This window comes from Aplidium turbinatum, chromosome 6, assembly GCF_918807975.1.
Source record: "Aplidium turbinatum chromosome 6, kaAplTurb1.1, whole genome shotgun sequence".
NCBI classification, from domain to species: Eukaryota; Metazoa; Chordata; class Ascidiacea; order Aplousobranchia; family Polyclinidae; genus Aplidium; species Aplidium turbinatum.
Window position 1 is genome coordinate 23236394 of NC_137477.1, and position 12021 is coordinate 23248414.

Genomic DNA, 12021 nt, shown 5'->3' on the forward strand with positions numbered 1-12021 from the left:
ACCAAGTTATGAGGCATCTAGTGAAAGCAGTTTTAACAGTGTCAACCCTTCATAATTGCAAAATCTGTTGAAAACACATCACTGATTTTCAAAAGAATAAAAAATGCTCAAAAATTACAGCACTTAATACAAACAAACATATACAAATAAAGCACACCATAGGGAAATTATAGCTAACCTGTGATGGTGATTACAGCAAAAGGCATAGCGGTTGTTGACAACCTGGTCAGAGTTAGCTTTCGTTTACTGGCATCAGCCTGCTTCAACAACGCAGAAAGTTGAAGAACTGTGACTTTTCCCTTCTCGTGACTGACAGCTAAGTGTTGACGGCGACCTTGAACATATATAATAGGGTGTTTCATTTTTTCACCATTTTTGAAATTCAAAATGCCTGGGGTCCCATCTGGTGGTATTTGGGGTAAAAAGTTTACATCCCAATTTTTTTTCAATTATGACGTCATATTGAGGTGGTCCACGAGGTTTGAAATTTTTAGGCCTCAAAATCTCGAAATTTGGCCGTATCTCCGGAACCGCTCATCATAGATCGACAAAATTAGTATCAAAATGCGCAGAAGGGTCGGTTTCCTATACCTGATGTAGAGAATATTAAGGTCTATCTGCTTCAGAAAAAAAGTTCTTTAAAAAATCTGATTTTTGGTCTATTTTCTCCTGATGAACAGAGATCAGGTGATCAAGATAAGAATTTTTTCTGTATTTTTCCATCTTAGAAGCTGCTATTGCGTAATAATAGTCCTTGTTCGTTTTGCAAGAGATGAAAATTAATGATAATTTGAAGGTATTACTATTTTTACTTAATGTAACCGTTGAGGAAGAGGTATGCTGCTCAGTGCTCACCTGCTTTAGATTAAGTGTCATTATGGCATTAAGGTCAAGTATTAGTAAGTCGATGCAAAACTTCAAGGAATTGGAGAGAAATGTGCTTCCCCTTAATTCAGATATAGTCAGTCACTATTTTTACTTGAGGAAGAAAGTAGCCGAAGCTAATCCTAAGTTTTTGAAGAAAATACCCCATTTAAAAGATGAACTGCTGAATGATGTAGTTGGCATATGGAACAAAGCTGGTCTTCCAGTGCTTAGCAAACAGAGAAACCTAGCACTTCTGGCATACAATCTGCCAAAGCATCGGCACTACTATGTATGAAACAGAGAAAAATAAATGAAGTAGTTAGATGTCTACACAGTAGCGAAAGCGACTCTGATGGTGATATGAATTGGGAAGATGATAAAGAATACAAGCCTCTGAAACCAGCTGTTGGGGAAAAGTGTACAAGAAAGTACATTCTTTTTCAGTAAATGATAGAAGTTGTGTACTTGCTGATCGTAGGATGACTTCGGTACGCCGGCAGTCAGATCTTATGAGGTCGGTTCTTGGAAAAGATCAAGTGGCTGCAATGCTGCATCACCTTCGACAGTATATCGCCAACGACAAAAAACGAGAGAAAAATCTCTGATGGAAAGTGAGAACCTTCTCAACTCAGCTTCTGCCATGCAGTCTGTTATGTTATGACGGGCGCGTTGTCGATAAAATAGATCGATACGTTTTCTTGGGCCAACTGGTTGATGATAATGGCATGAAGCACGAAAGTGTGCTTGCTGTTAAATCTTTTCCCAAAAGTGTGTCGGTCACTGCAGAACTGATTTTTGGCACCATGATCCAGGAGGCTTGCAGAGTTCACCTATCCCAAGTATATTCAGTCATGGCTGATAAGACTGCTCTCAACGCAGGAAAAAAAATCCGGAGTCAATACTCGACTGGTCAATTATTTTAATGATGAAGTTGGTCATGATATTCATACCCTTTAATGCATGTTCCACATAAACGAAATATATCTTTCCCATGTCATTTCTTTTGTGGACGGCGCCAAGAAGAGTCCCGGAGCAATGCATGACGGGGCTTTGCTTAACCAGATAGCAAGACTAGACAAGCCCAGTACTGAAACCTTAACACCACCTATTATTACGCAATAACAGCTTCCAAAAGTAGAAAAAAACAAAAAAACTTTCATCTTGATCACCTGATCTCTGTTCATCAGGAGAAAATAGACCGAAAATCAGGTTTTTTGGAATAACTTTTTTTCTGAAGCACATAGACCTTAATATTCTCCACATCAGGTATAGGAAACCGACCCTTCTGCGCATTTTGATACTAATTTTGTCGATCTATGATGAGCGGTTCCGGAGATACGGCCAAATTTCGAGATTTTGAGGCCCAAAAATTTCAAACCTTGTGGACCACCTCAATATGACGTCATAATTGAAAAAAATTTGGAGTGTAAACTTTTTTCCTCAAATACCACCAGATGGGACCCCAGGCATTTTGAATTTCAAAAATGGTGAAAAAATGAAACACCCTAATATATAAGCCTGGTAAGTAACTTGGACTAACGCTAGCTCATCTAATCCTATCGAATTAGGCAACAACACAAGTTTGAAGATATGAGTGGTGATTGTCATACCTGTTGAAGGACAGCACATTGCTACACGACGGATCAGCCGAGAGTTTATCAATTGACGAATGGTCTGACCCTGCAAAGTGGGTAATGTTATTAGTTTTTTTTAAGGTAATAATTTTTTTAGGGAAAATATTAAGAAATAACGTGGCTATATTTTTGGGAAATTGTGAAGTCCCGAGTAGAAAACAAGCCCTAACAACACATGCCAAAAAACAATTCTTTTTGACTACAACCAGCAGGTAAACACAATTACTCCGATTAAAAAATGATAGGCTACTTGTTCCCAACATATGAAACAGGTATTCCTATCAAAGAACACCTGAGATGAACGTTGTTGGAACTGTTCGCTCTAAGCTTTTTGATTATGACAGTGATCAACGCAAAACCACCCATTACCCAAAAAGCTGCTTTGCAAATCAACAGAATTGAGAACGCTGATTTATACTTCACAATATTTTTTTTCGTTTGTGGTACCTAAACAACGAGCTGCTGCTATAAAAGATTTGATCAGTGGAAAATAAGCTTACCTGCTCCCCACTGAAATTAGCTTTCACATTTTCAAAAGCTCCTTCCTGTGAGCTCAAGGTTGGAACCATCAGTGTATTGGCAACGGTGACTGTCTTGTTCAGAGTGGATAGGTCTTTCATTGCTTTCAGTGCCCTCAAGGAACTGCTTGCTGTGAATATCATAAAAGAATCATATTGAACAAATCAATTATGGTCTTCAAAAGAACATGGTAAATCTAGAACAGCATTGTAGGACAAAAAGATAAATTTTCGACTTTTTGCATTTGGCGTTTAAACCAAGAATAAAAAAGTGAAACATTGAGGTTTTAAGATGGTGACAAAAGTCCTGTGGAGATAAATATGCTTAGCGTTGAGTTGAGGAGATACAAAAGATTGTGATAGGCGGAGGAAATAGATTTCGACCAAAGCTGCCCAACCCTTGCGTGAAACAAGGATACAAGAAAAATTTGCCAGCAAAACAAACAAATGGCAAGACCAAGCAACGCAGGTTCAACTCTTGAGGCGTGCGCTTCAGCAACGCACCAAGAACAGATCTCCAATCGAAAGAACCTAATTATTAATGAAATGATTTACCAGCAACAACACTTCAACAAGCGAAAAACTTAACTCTGTCAATCTCGGTGATCGGGTCTGCCTTAGCGGTCCGAAGCTTCCATTAAATACGCAAAACTGCCAGGAATCAGGATTAAGCTTCTGAAGAGACTTTCTCAGTACGAGACTAAAGATTCAACTTCAACTATCAATTACATTTTCAAGTTTTTACTGGAAGTGTGACGCACCTGATCTTTTAAGTCTAGTTTTAAAATAATCGCAAAAATTACGAGGATAAAAAATTATAAAAGTTATGGGTACGGTATGAGTATGGAGTAAGTTATGAATTGTCCACTAAACCTGAATTGAGTTTGTACTGATCAGTCTTCACAACTGCTCGCATTGTTTCCAACAGTCTCAACAGTGTGTCGGATATCCCTGTTACTTTTGGCATTTGATCATCAGTGCTTTCTTTACCTCCCAACATAGCAAGCAACTTGTCGTGGCAACCGCTCACAATCACCTGAGTCCCCGACACTGTGGTCTGATCTTTGGATCTGAAAAGCGTCATTTGACAATTACAGAATGCTGATAAGTGTGGAAGCTCATAAAACTTAATTAGTTGTCTTTTTCATAATATAACATTTTTCCTTTTTCATATAAATCATTTCAAGTATTTTTGAGACAACGAAAAAACTTCAACTGCTAAATAGCTAACGTTGAAAAGTATTGATGAAAATGAGAAAACGAAAGCGCGACGCCACTTTCCATACAGCAAAGGAACCCGTTTGAGACGTTGAGCCAATGTAAAAAACAGTTACTTTGCTGTCTGGGTTGCTGGCATACCCAAACTGACTTACTTTCCCCTCTTGTCAATGAAGCTCTGCAGGCGAGCAGCGGCAACAACAGCTGTCGCTGAACCTTGCTGCGACAATTTCGAACCCTGAAGTGAAGAGTTGTTGTAAATGTAGAACAAAAAGAGTTTCTTGAAAACATGATATCAAGTGAGGTTTCGTTAAGATATAATAAGGGAAAGAGGGACAATGTCAAAAATCTTGGAAATTACAACACGTAGACTACTTGGCTGGTGGTTACAGTTGAACTATAATTAATAATACGTCTCTGCGGCTATCCATGAAATAGCCTATTTACTTTAAGTGGAAATCGAAGTTAGTACCGTACATACGTACAGAAATGGATGGTGCCATTACATCTATCAAGCTAAACCCATCAAGCAGCAAATCAGTCGCTTTTAAAATGCAAAAAGAACAGTTTTTGGTTGGCAAGATGCAACGATCGTAAAACTAGCTGATATTAACATTTTCTTGATAATGAAATTAACAAACCTTTTTCGCAGCTTTCTGCGACGTGACTGACGCAGACGTGCTCGCCGCAACAAACGTCGACGCTGATGACGCTGACGCAGACGCTGGTCGGGAAATATCAGAGAAGGCAGATATCCCTGACGCAACTTTGTCACTACCAGGGACACGCTTCACCAAAGCCTAAACGACAAAGAAATGAATAGGACAAAGTTAAAGTATAAACAATATTAAACATTAAACATCGTTCTTCTGACGAGTTAGAGCCGGAGGTTACATGCAAGTGTTGCAGTAAAAAGTGTCATGGTGACACAATTCCATTTAAAACAAGCATTTAATCAGACGAATGTAAACAACGGCTCGCATTATCATGGTACAGAAAAATAGTTCGCAAACATTTTCGAATATGCAGCTCGTTTCGTTTGCACATTTTTATTTAATATTGTACTGTGATGAATGCCGCATAGTCGCTTGAATTCTTTCATTTATGCTTTAATGAATTCAACGCTAAAGTTAATCACCAGTTGCAGTTTACTTTAAACCTTTCTTTTTGAACACAGCACAAGAAAAAGCTAACGCGGCTTGTCTGCCGTGCTTTAATGACCAGAATTAGGTTCAATAAATGATATTATGTCATTTTTATAACTTTCTCAAAACGAAACGCATTGAAGACCTTCTCCTTCAAACCAACGATAAAATAATTCTAGAAAATCAACCTACCCTGCATGACTTGTCATCTTTGGCACCGCAGTCACAGAAAAACGAACTGAACTTGGCGTAGGAGAGGTCGTGACCTTTGTGACAAACTTTTGCACAAACCGAACACACCCCAACCCCGTCAACCATACCACATGTGTGACAATGATACCTGGAGAGATTACACAATTCACAATTAAGTTTATGCGCTGTCTGAAAGATTTTGTAACTTTTTCCTCATGAAACATCTCAAGTGAACCATACTTTTTGTAATCACGCTGAAGAACGGTTACAAAGAGCAAAGGTCTGTAACGTCTACGTGACTGTAAGTGTCTGTAACTTTGGGTTACAACTGTAGGTCTGTAAGTGTCTACTGTCAGTAAATTTCTACGTTAAACTCGCCAACACCGTACTGAATCTTGCAGCCGAGCTTCACCATACCAATGCTGATTCATAAACTTCTTCTGAGTGATTGTGTAAGTGCATAGTTTGTTCCATAATCCATCTTCCTCCTGCGGAGCGTCGTCTTCAATTGGAGCGACCGCGTGCGCATCCTCATCCTCAAACTCGCATTCTTGTTCGAAAGAATTGTCGATCATCTCCTCAAAGTCAGATTCATCTGCATCGAAAGTCAAAATGTGCGAACGAAAAAAGAACGTCATTTTACGTCAAAACAATAAAATCGCTGAATCAGAAAGTTTTATAAATGAGCGTATTACCGTCATCGTTTAACTCAGCATCCGAGCTGGCTCCCTTCTTCAAAGCGTTGAGAACATCGCGCACATACAGAAGTAATGGACTGCATGTTGCCATGGCTCTTGTAATTTCATTCTGGAAATGAAAGTTACGTCATCACAGAAAAGTTACAATTTTCTGAAAATATCGCTAGAAGTGTATAATCTGTAGTATTGTTTAGCTGGTAAAAAGTTGATTTTTTTAAAACAAGTAAAAACTAAGGGTGCTTATTCATCCATAACTTATCACACCACTGTAATCGGCCACCTCCACTAGTGGGGAACAAACCGACGATGGATTATGATGATGATGATGTAGGACGAAAGTAATGTTGGTAGCATTCCCACAGGATGTTAAGTTATAGCAAAGAGTAAACAAACAAAAAAATTAGGATTTTTTTGCATGCACAATTGCACATATATTGAACTCAAGCACGAACAGCTTCAAACTATCGAAAAGGTTGACGCCTAGAAACTACCTCGGTCTCAGAATGCATCTTTTCAACGCTCTCGTCTTTCTGTAGCAGCTTGACACAGGCATCCAGCCACCAAAGAGCGTAGTGGAGGAATCGATAGTGACCGCTGCCGTTTTGCGCATTGGCGAGAGTAGCAAGAATGACGACGAAGGTTGGTGAGATGACTTGAAGGGTATGAACCGCCGCCGCCTCACTGGTATCTTCAGGTAGGATCGCATCAAGCAGTGTGAGCGCAAGTTGCTGAACTGCAGAACTGGGAAGGTTTTCAATCGTAAGTTCATGGTTCAGTGCGGTGTGCTGTACGTCTAGGTTCAAGCAGAACCATAAGAGCGGTATATTTTTTTTACTAATCTTTATTCTAAAATAAATTGGAAGTCTATGCAATGCAACAAGAAGCAACTTTGTTCAGAACTTTTCACAAGGCCTGTTCAGCCATATGTTTGAAAGTCGTAAAACTACAATGGTCGATATTAAATTCCCACAAAGTAAAACAGAACAAAGAAAAATAATAGTTACACAATCGATAAATTGATCGGAAATGTTTCCACAGGCACTAAAAAACTGGCAAACTTAAGCAATCTAAGAAAAGAATGACTTTATAAACACTTCAGGTCTTACTTCTTTTTGCTGACAATGAAGTGGGAAAGGGTGAGGAGTGCTGACGATATTTCGTCTTTTAAACTCGAGTCCATGTCTAGTTCAAAGTGGGAGACCCAATTCCGCATTTCCGGCAGGCTCAGGTCGAACGAGCACAGTTGAGTACATACAGGTCCCAGTCTGGAACAGCTATCTGGATCTGAGCTGTTGGCTAAGAAGAAAATATCACTATATTTCAATAGTCATTGTACTGCAAATATTAATTAGTTTACGTTGCAAGGAAATGTCAGCAAAATATTTGAATTTCGAATATTAAAAAAAAAACGAGAAAATAAAATCAATGTTATTTTACGTAAACAACGGAACTTTACATTGAAAGTTGTATGTCATAAGTACCGACCTGTTTTACACAATTTGGCAATGAACTGCAGCAATCTGTTCGAGTAATCGGTAGTTGAAAGCTGCATGTTGCTGAGAAGAAGGTCTACAATCGATCCTTCATGCGGCCCCACGTTGCCTGAAAATCATTGCTTTGTTCGTCACTGCTCTAAAGCTTTATTTATCACACTAAGTATTACGTCCGTTTCCAGCAGCAACCACGTAATAATAACCTGCATACGCAGGAAGACTTCAAGCCTTCATAGAATACTTCAATGAATTCTTATTTTTGTATGACATGTTCGCAGCCACGGACTGAAGAGAATTTAGGCAAACTGTCAAACTCATCGCTTTTTATGTCAAAAAGTAAATCACCTTTGAAAGTGACGTTGTTCTCCTGCATCGATGGTGCGGTATCTTTAGCGTCACTACTGGTTTCGTTTGCTGTATCCTCGAAGTCAGCAGGAACGAAAAAGTGATTCAGCGCTCTGAGTAACAAAAAACCGAGTCAAATCTAAATGACAAGCGCTTTCTTTCTTGAGCGGTCGAAAACTGATTCCACATAGCAAAACACTTGAATGGCCAACTTTTATTCAGCACTGTTAGATTTTTGTCCTATCCAGGCTTAAACCTGGTGGTTGAAGATTTACATTAAGTGGACGGGAAGGCAAGGAAGCCAAGCTTCGAGTCCACCTTCAAGCATGTCATTAAGTGCCCTAGCAAAGACAGACTCTTGAGCGGTGTCGAACCGGCGTCCTTTCGAGCTTTACCCCAAAGCTGTCACCACCCGGCCATGAAGCCGATACTAGTTACATTGATAATGAGGAAGTATCGTCGTCCAACCCTCGCAATACGGAGAACAAAATACATTAAATCATATAGGTGGATAGATCGACTTGGAAATGACCCAGATGGAAACATAGGACCTGAAATTCGTTTGCGGAAAGCTTTGAACTTCTTTGCATTAAATGTTACGGCGAGTTGAAAACAAAGTGTCTCACTTATATTTCCCACTTTAGATATGCGTTGCATATGACGTAAAATCAATGTCATTAGAGACAGCATCACCGATGAAGATATTAATAAAATGAAGTTAATAAACTGATTTGCCTACCTCTGCATACTGGGGTTAGCAAGAGCCTTTTCAAGATAGGACAAATATTCCAAAGCTATGGTCTTGTTGGTGGCGTGGTTAACCAGAATATTGTAGGATCCCTGTTACGAAAATTGACGTCATCTCATAAGCTAAATTTTCATAAAACGTATCAAAACATCGTACCAACGTTATTGTCCAGCTATGACGACCGTGTCAAATTGCGATCATAAACTGTTTGTCATTGAATTCAAACAGATTTTTATGAAATCAGTAGTTTAACAAATCGGAAGACTAACTAGTGACTACGCTACGCAAAACCATAAGCACAGCCATAACAGTCAATTTGCTAATTGCTATGTCGAAAACATATCATACCTTTACGGCATAGAAGTTGAGGGTGTCGTCATACTGATTCGAACCGGCTTTTCCGCCAGTTACTTTCTCCAAGGAATGCCGGACCTGATCGGAGCAACTTTCTAAACAAGCCTTATCGGCTAGCAGCGGCACTAGAGTGTCGCATATTAGCGTGGAGGTTGCCGAAGTGGCATCTTGGACCCACATGACAAGGTCATCGCACAGACGATGCTGAAAGTAAAGTGTAAATGCACGTTGATGTGCAATCTGCATGAATGTCATACTTTCTATTTCATGACAAGCAATAGTAAATGGAAAGCAAGGATAACATTTTCCCCCTAAAAAGCTCTCACTTATCTGATTGGCACATCTCTATTTTTTAATATGAAAAATAATAGAAGAGCAATGAAAAAAAATACTTTATGAATCAAACTTTAAAAAATATAACAATGAATAATAATAATAAGCAGCGAAGTGGTATAGTCTTCGAGTCAGCTGCTTCCCTTAGTTTGGCTTGCCAAAGTGTCTTTGCCGAAACACAGCCGCGTGCTCTAGAGCGGTGTCGAACCCACGTCCTTTCGAACGTCGCGCAGACGTTCTCACCACTCGGCTACGCAGCCGGTCAATGAAGTTATGTTTAAGCTGACAATAACCTTCAACCGCTTTGATTTCTTATTTCTTAAAGATTGTTATTCATCGCCGCATTTCAGCCGTTGACAGCTTTTAAATTCCCAACTTACCAAGGGCTCTTGCAGAAGCACCAAGCTCAGCGATATGTCTTTGTCGAGGTCATCGCCGTCGTTGGTCGATAATGCTTTGAGATGAACCTCCATCGTGAGATCAACACTCTCTTCGGATTTCTGAAAACGATTCTTCTAATTACACATGAAACATTTTTTTTGTTTCTAGATTGTAAGCAACATTTCCTGAGTGCTTGTGACTAGAAAGTTTAGGAAATCACTTTTTTTTCTTTTTAAAAATTGTTTTTGTGGTTGAGAGTGAAGCACTTAAATTACAAAATTTGAGACGATAGGAACAATAATTGTGTTACACAGTGTTATCAGTGACGTACTGAGTCTCTAGTACGGGATAGTTATATGATGACTGAATCCGATTCGGATATTTACGGGGATTTGCGAAGACTTTGAAGTGATTGGCTTGTCAGTGATGATATTAATAATAATAATCACTATGATGCTTACAGCTTGTTTCTAAACTAGCAACACGTTTACGTTATGTAGAAGCTCACTTCGAGAAGCAAAGCAAATGATTGATCAGTTTGTGAAACATTTCATAGAAATATTCCATAATCTCAAATACTTGCACAACCACGTCATAACTACTTGCAGTTTCCTTCAGACACACTCTAACAGACTAGACCACTTGCCTTCTTGCGTTTCATGTTGTTACATAATATTAAACGAGTTAACTGATCCGCGACTCTCCATTCAAACTGAATATTGCTAACTCTCTGGACTGGGAATGACAATTTATTCACTGTGTTACATTACAAAAGCGTATCACCTGGCAATAGACTGAGCTGTAATTGAACAAGTGCTCTGATGACTGTTTCCACTATTCCCTGCTGGTGAAATGAAAAATGGAGTGAAAGATGTTGGTTTAGCTGACTTGCTGCTAATACTAGGCTAGTGTGGTTATTTATTTTTCAGATTAGAGTTTTTAGTTTAATAAAGCCAAATCATAGTTACAACAATTTTATTATTAAACTTATGCTTTAACCATGGATGTCAATTGAAGGTAACACAGATTTTAAACCAACAGATTTATAATCAACCTTTGTCCGTATGTCTTTGAAGCTGATTCGGTACATGTCCAACACAGTCAATACTTTCCCGATGACGTAAGGGATGGGGATCAAGGTGGACCCTTCAGTGATGCGCCCGATGTCGATGTTGGAAGATGCAACTAACGCATCCAGGGACTCTGTACGCATGTCCTTCATCGTTTCTTTTGGATCGCTTTCGGCAGCAAGACGAAGAACATGCGATCTTTAACAACAAGATGGAAATCTTTATGATGATATTTGTGTTCTTTTTCTGTGACTTGTAACAAAGGCTGCTGTCCAGCTGCTGGCTGTAAAAGGATGCTGTCCAGATGGCCACATATTACGGTACTTTGCAGTACACCTGGGAATCTTTCAGAGGGGGTCAGGATAAAATCACATACCGCATGGAATAATAAACAATTTTCCATTTGAAGCGTAACAAAAACATGTTTAACTGAAGGACTAAATAAACGTAGAAGTTACGTTTCGTCGGTGAAACGGGTAAAAAACTCCAGTTGATTTGATACATGTAATCTCAGGGCACCTTATCATTGCCTTGTTAACAACAGTGAGCGAACAGTGCAATTTGGCAACGCAATGTCGTTATTATACCTGTACAAAGCTGCATGCTTTGTTAAGGCCTTCAGCATTTGAGGCAGTAAACCGTCAGACAATGACGCGTTGTTGTATGGGTCGCTGCTACCAGATGATTTTCCCAATCTCTCCCATAACAGAACTTGAGTTTGAACTGCCATGCATTCAACCACCATCAACTGAACAAAAGATTCACAATTGTTATCGTTTTTAGGGACAGAAACAAGCCAGCACGAAGCTCTGTACATTCAGTCTGAAGCAGCAGAAAATAACGCGAAGTGATGATCAAAAGCTGCACATATCAAACTTAGTGTGCAGTGAAGAACACAAGATCCGCGTCATATCTACATCAAAATCTGCAATGCGATTCAAACAATAGAAGGAAGATGAAATCACCTCTATCAATGTAGGCCCATCTTCTTCGGTGTTGATAAAATGTTTACCCAAGCACTCTAT

General features: G+C 39.3%; 2 protein-coding genes across 2 annotated transcripts in view; both read right to left on the minus strand.

Annotated features, from left to right (window-relative positions):
• LOC145771501 (E3 ubiquitin-protein ligase UBR4-like) overlaps positions 1-7864 on the minus strand; it is a 46525-nt gene extending 38661 nt beyond the window's left edge. Inside the window, exons 1-12 of the mRNA XM_082583196.1 lie at positions 7758-7864; positions 7379-7568; positions 6764-7013; positions 6270-6381; positions 5992-6169; positions 5575-5722; positions 4879-5037; positions 4393-4475; positions 3893-4089; positions 3002-3150; positions 2478-2547; positions 179-334 (exon numbers count right to left, since the gene is read on the minus strand). Coding sequence (XP_082439322.1) covers positions 179-334; positions 2478-2547; positions 3002-3150; positions 3893-4089; positions 4393-4475; positions 4879-5037; positions 5575-5722; positions 5992-6169; positions 6270-6381; positions 6764-7013; positions 7379-7568; positions 7758-7824 — 1759 coding nt within the window. The 5' untranslated portion in view covers positions 7825-7864. The remainder of the gene's footprint in view (positions 1-178; positions 335-2477; positions 2548-3001; positions 3151-3892; positions 4090-4392; positions 4476-4878; positions 5038-5574; positions 5723-5991; positions 6170-6269; positions 6382-6763; positions 7014-7378; positions 7569-7757) is intronic.
• Positions 7865-7924: 60 nt separating this feature from the next.
• Positions 7925-11992, minus strand: LOC145772523 (uncharacterized). The gene is made up of 8 exons (XM_082584392.1): positions 11962-11992; positions 11584-11744; positions 10981-11194; positions 9926-10045; positions 9207-9416; positions 8850-8950; positions 8111-8223; positions 7925-7968 (listed from the first exon to the last, which is right to left on the minus strand). Exons 2-8 carry the CDS (start codon positions 11739-11741, stop codon positions 7925-7927), a joined length of 960 nt encoding a protein of 319 aa, XP_082440518.1. The 5' UTR covers positions 11742-11744; positions 11962-11992.
• Between the last annotated feature and the right edge of the window lie 29 nt (positions 11993-12021).

What these genes read in the sequence shown, in the direction of transcription:
- LOC145772523 (XM_082584392.1), bottom strand. Translation starts at nt 11,741, where the DNA reads ATGGTGGTTGAATGCATGGCAGTTCAAACTCAAGTTCTGTTATGGGAG. An exon ending in TGCTTCTGCAAGAGCCCTTG is followed by an intron (nt 9,417 to 9,925) that starts GTAAGTTGGGAA and finishes CTTTACTTTCAG; the next exon opens with CATCGTCTGTGCGATGACCT. An exon ending in TCAACTTCTATGCCGTAAAG is followed by an intron (nt 8,951 to 9,206) that starts GTATGATATGTT and finishes TTTTCGTAACAG; the next exon opens with GGATCCTACAATATTCTGGT.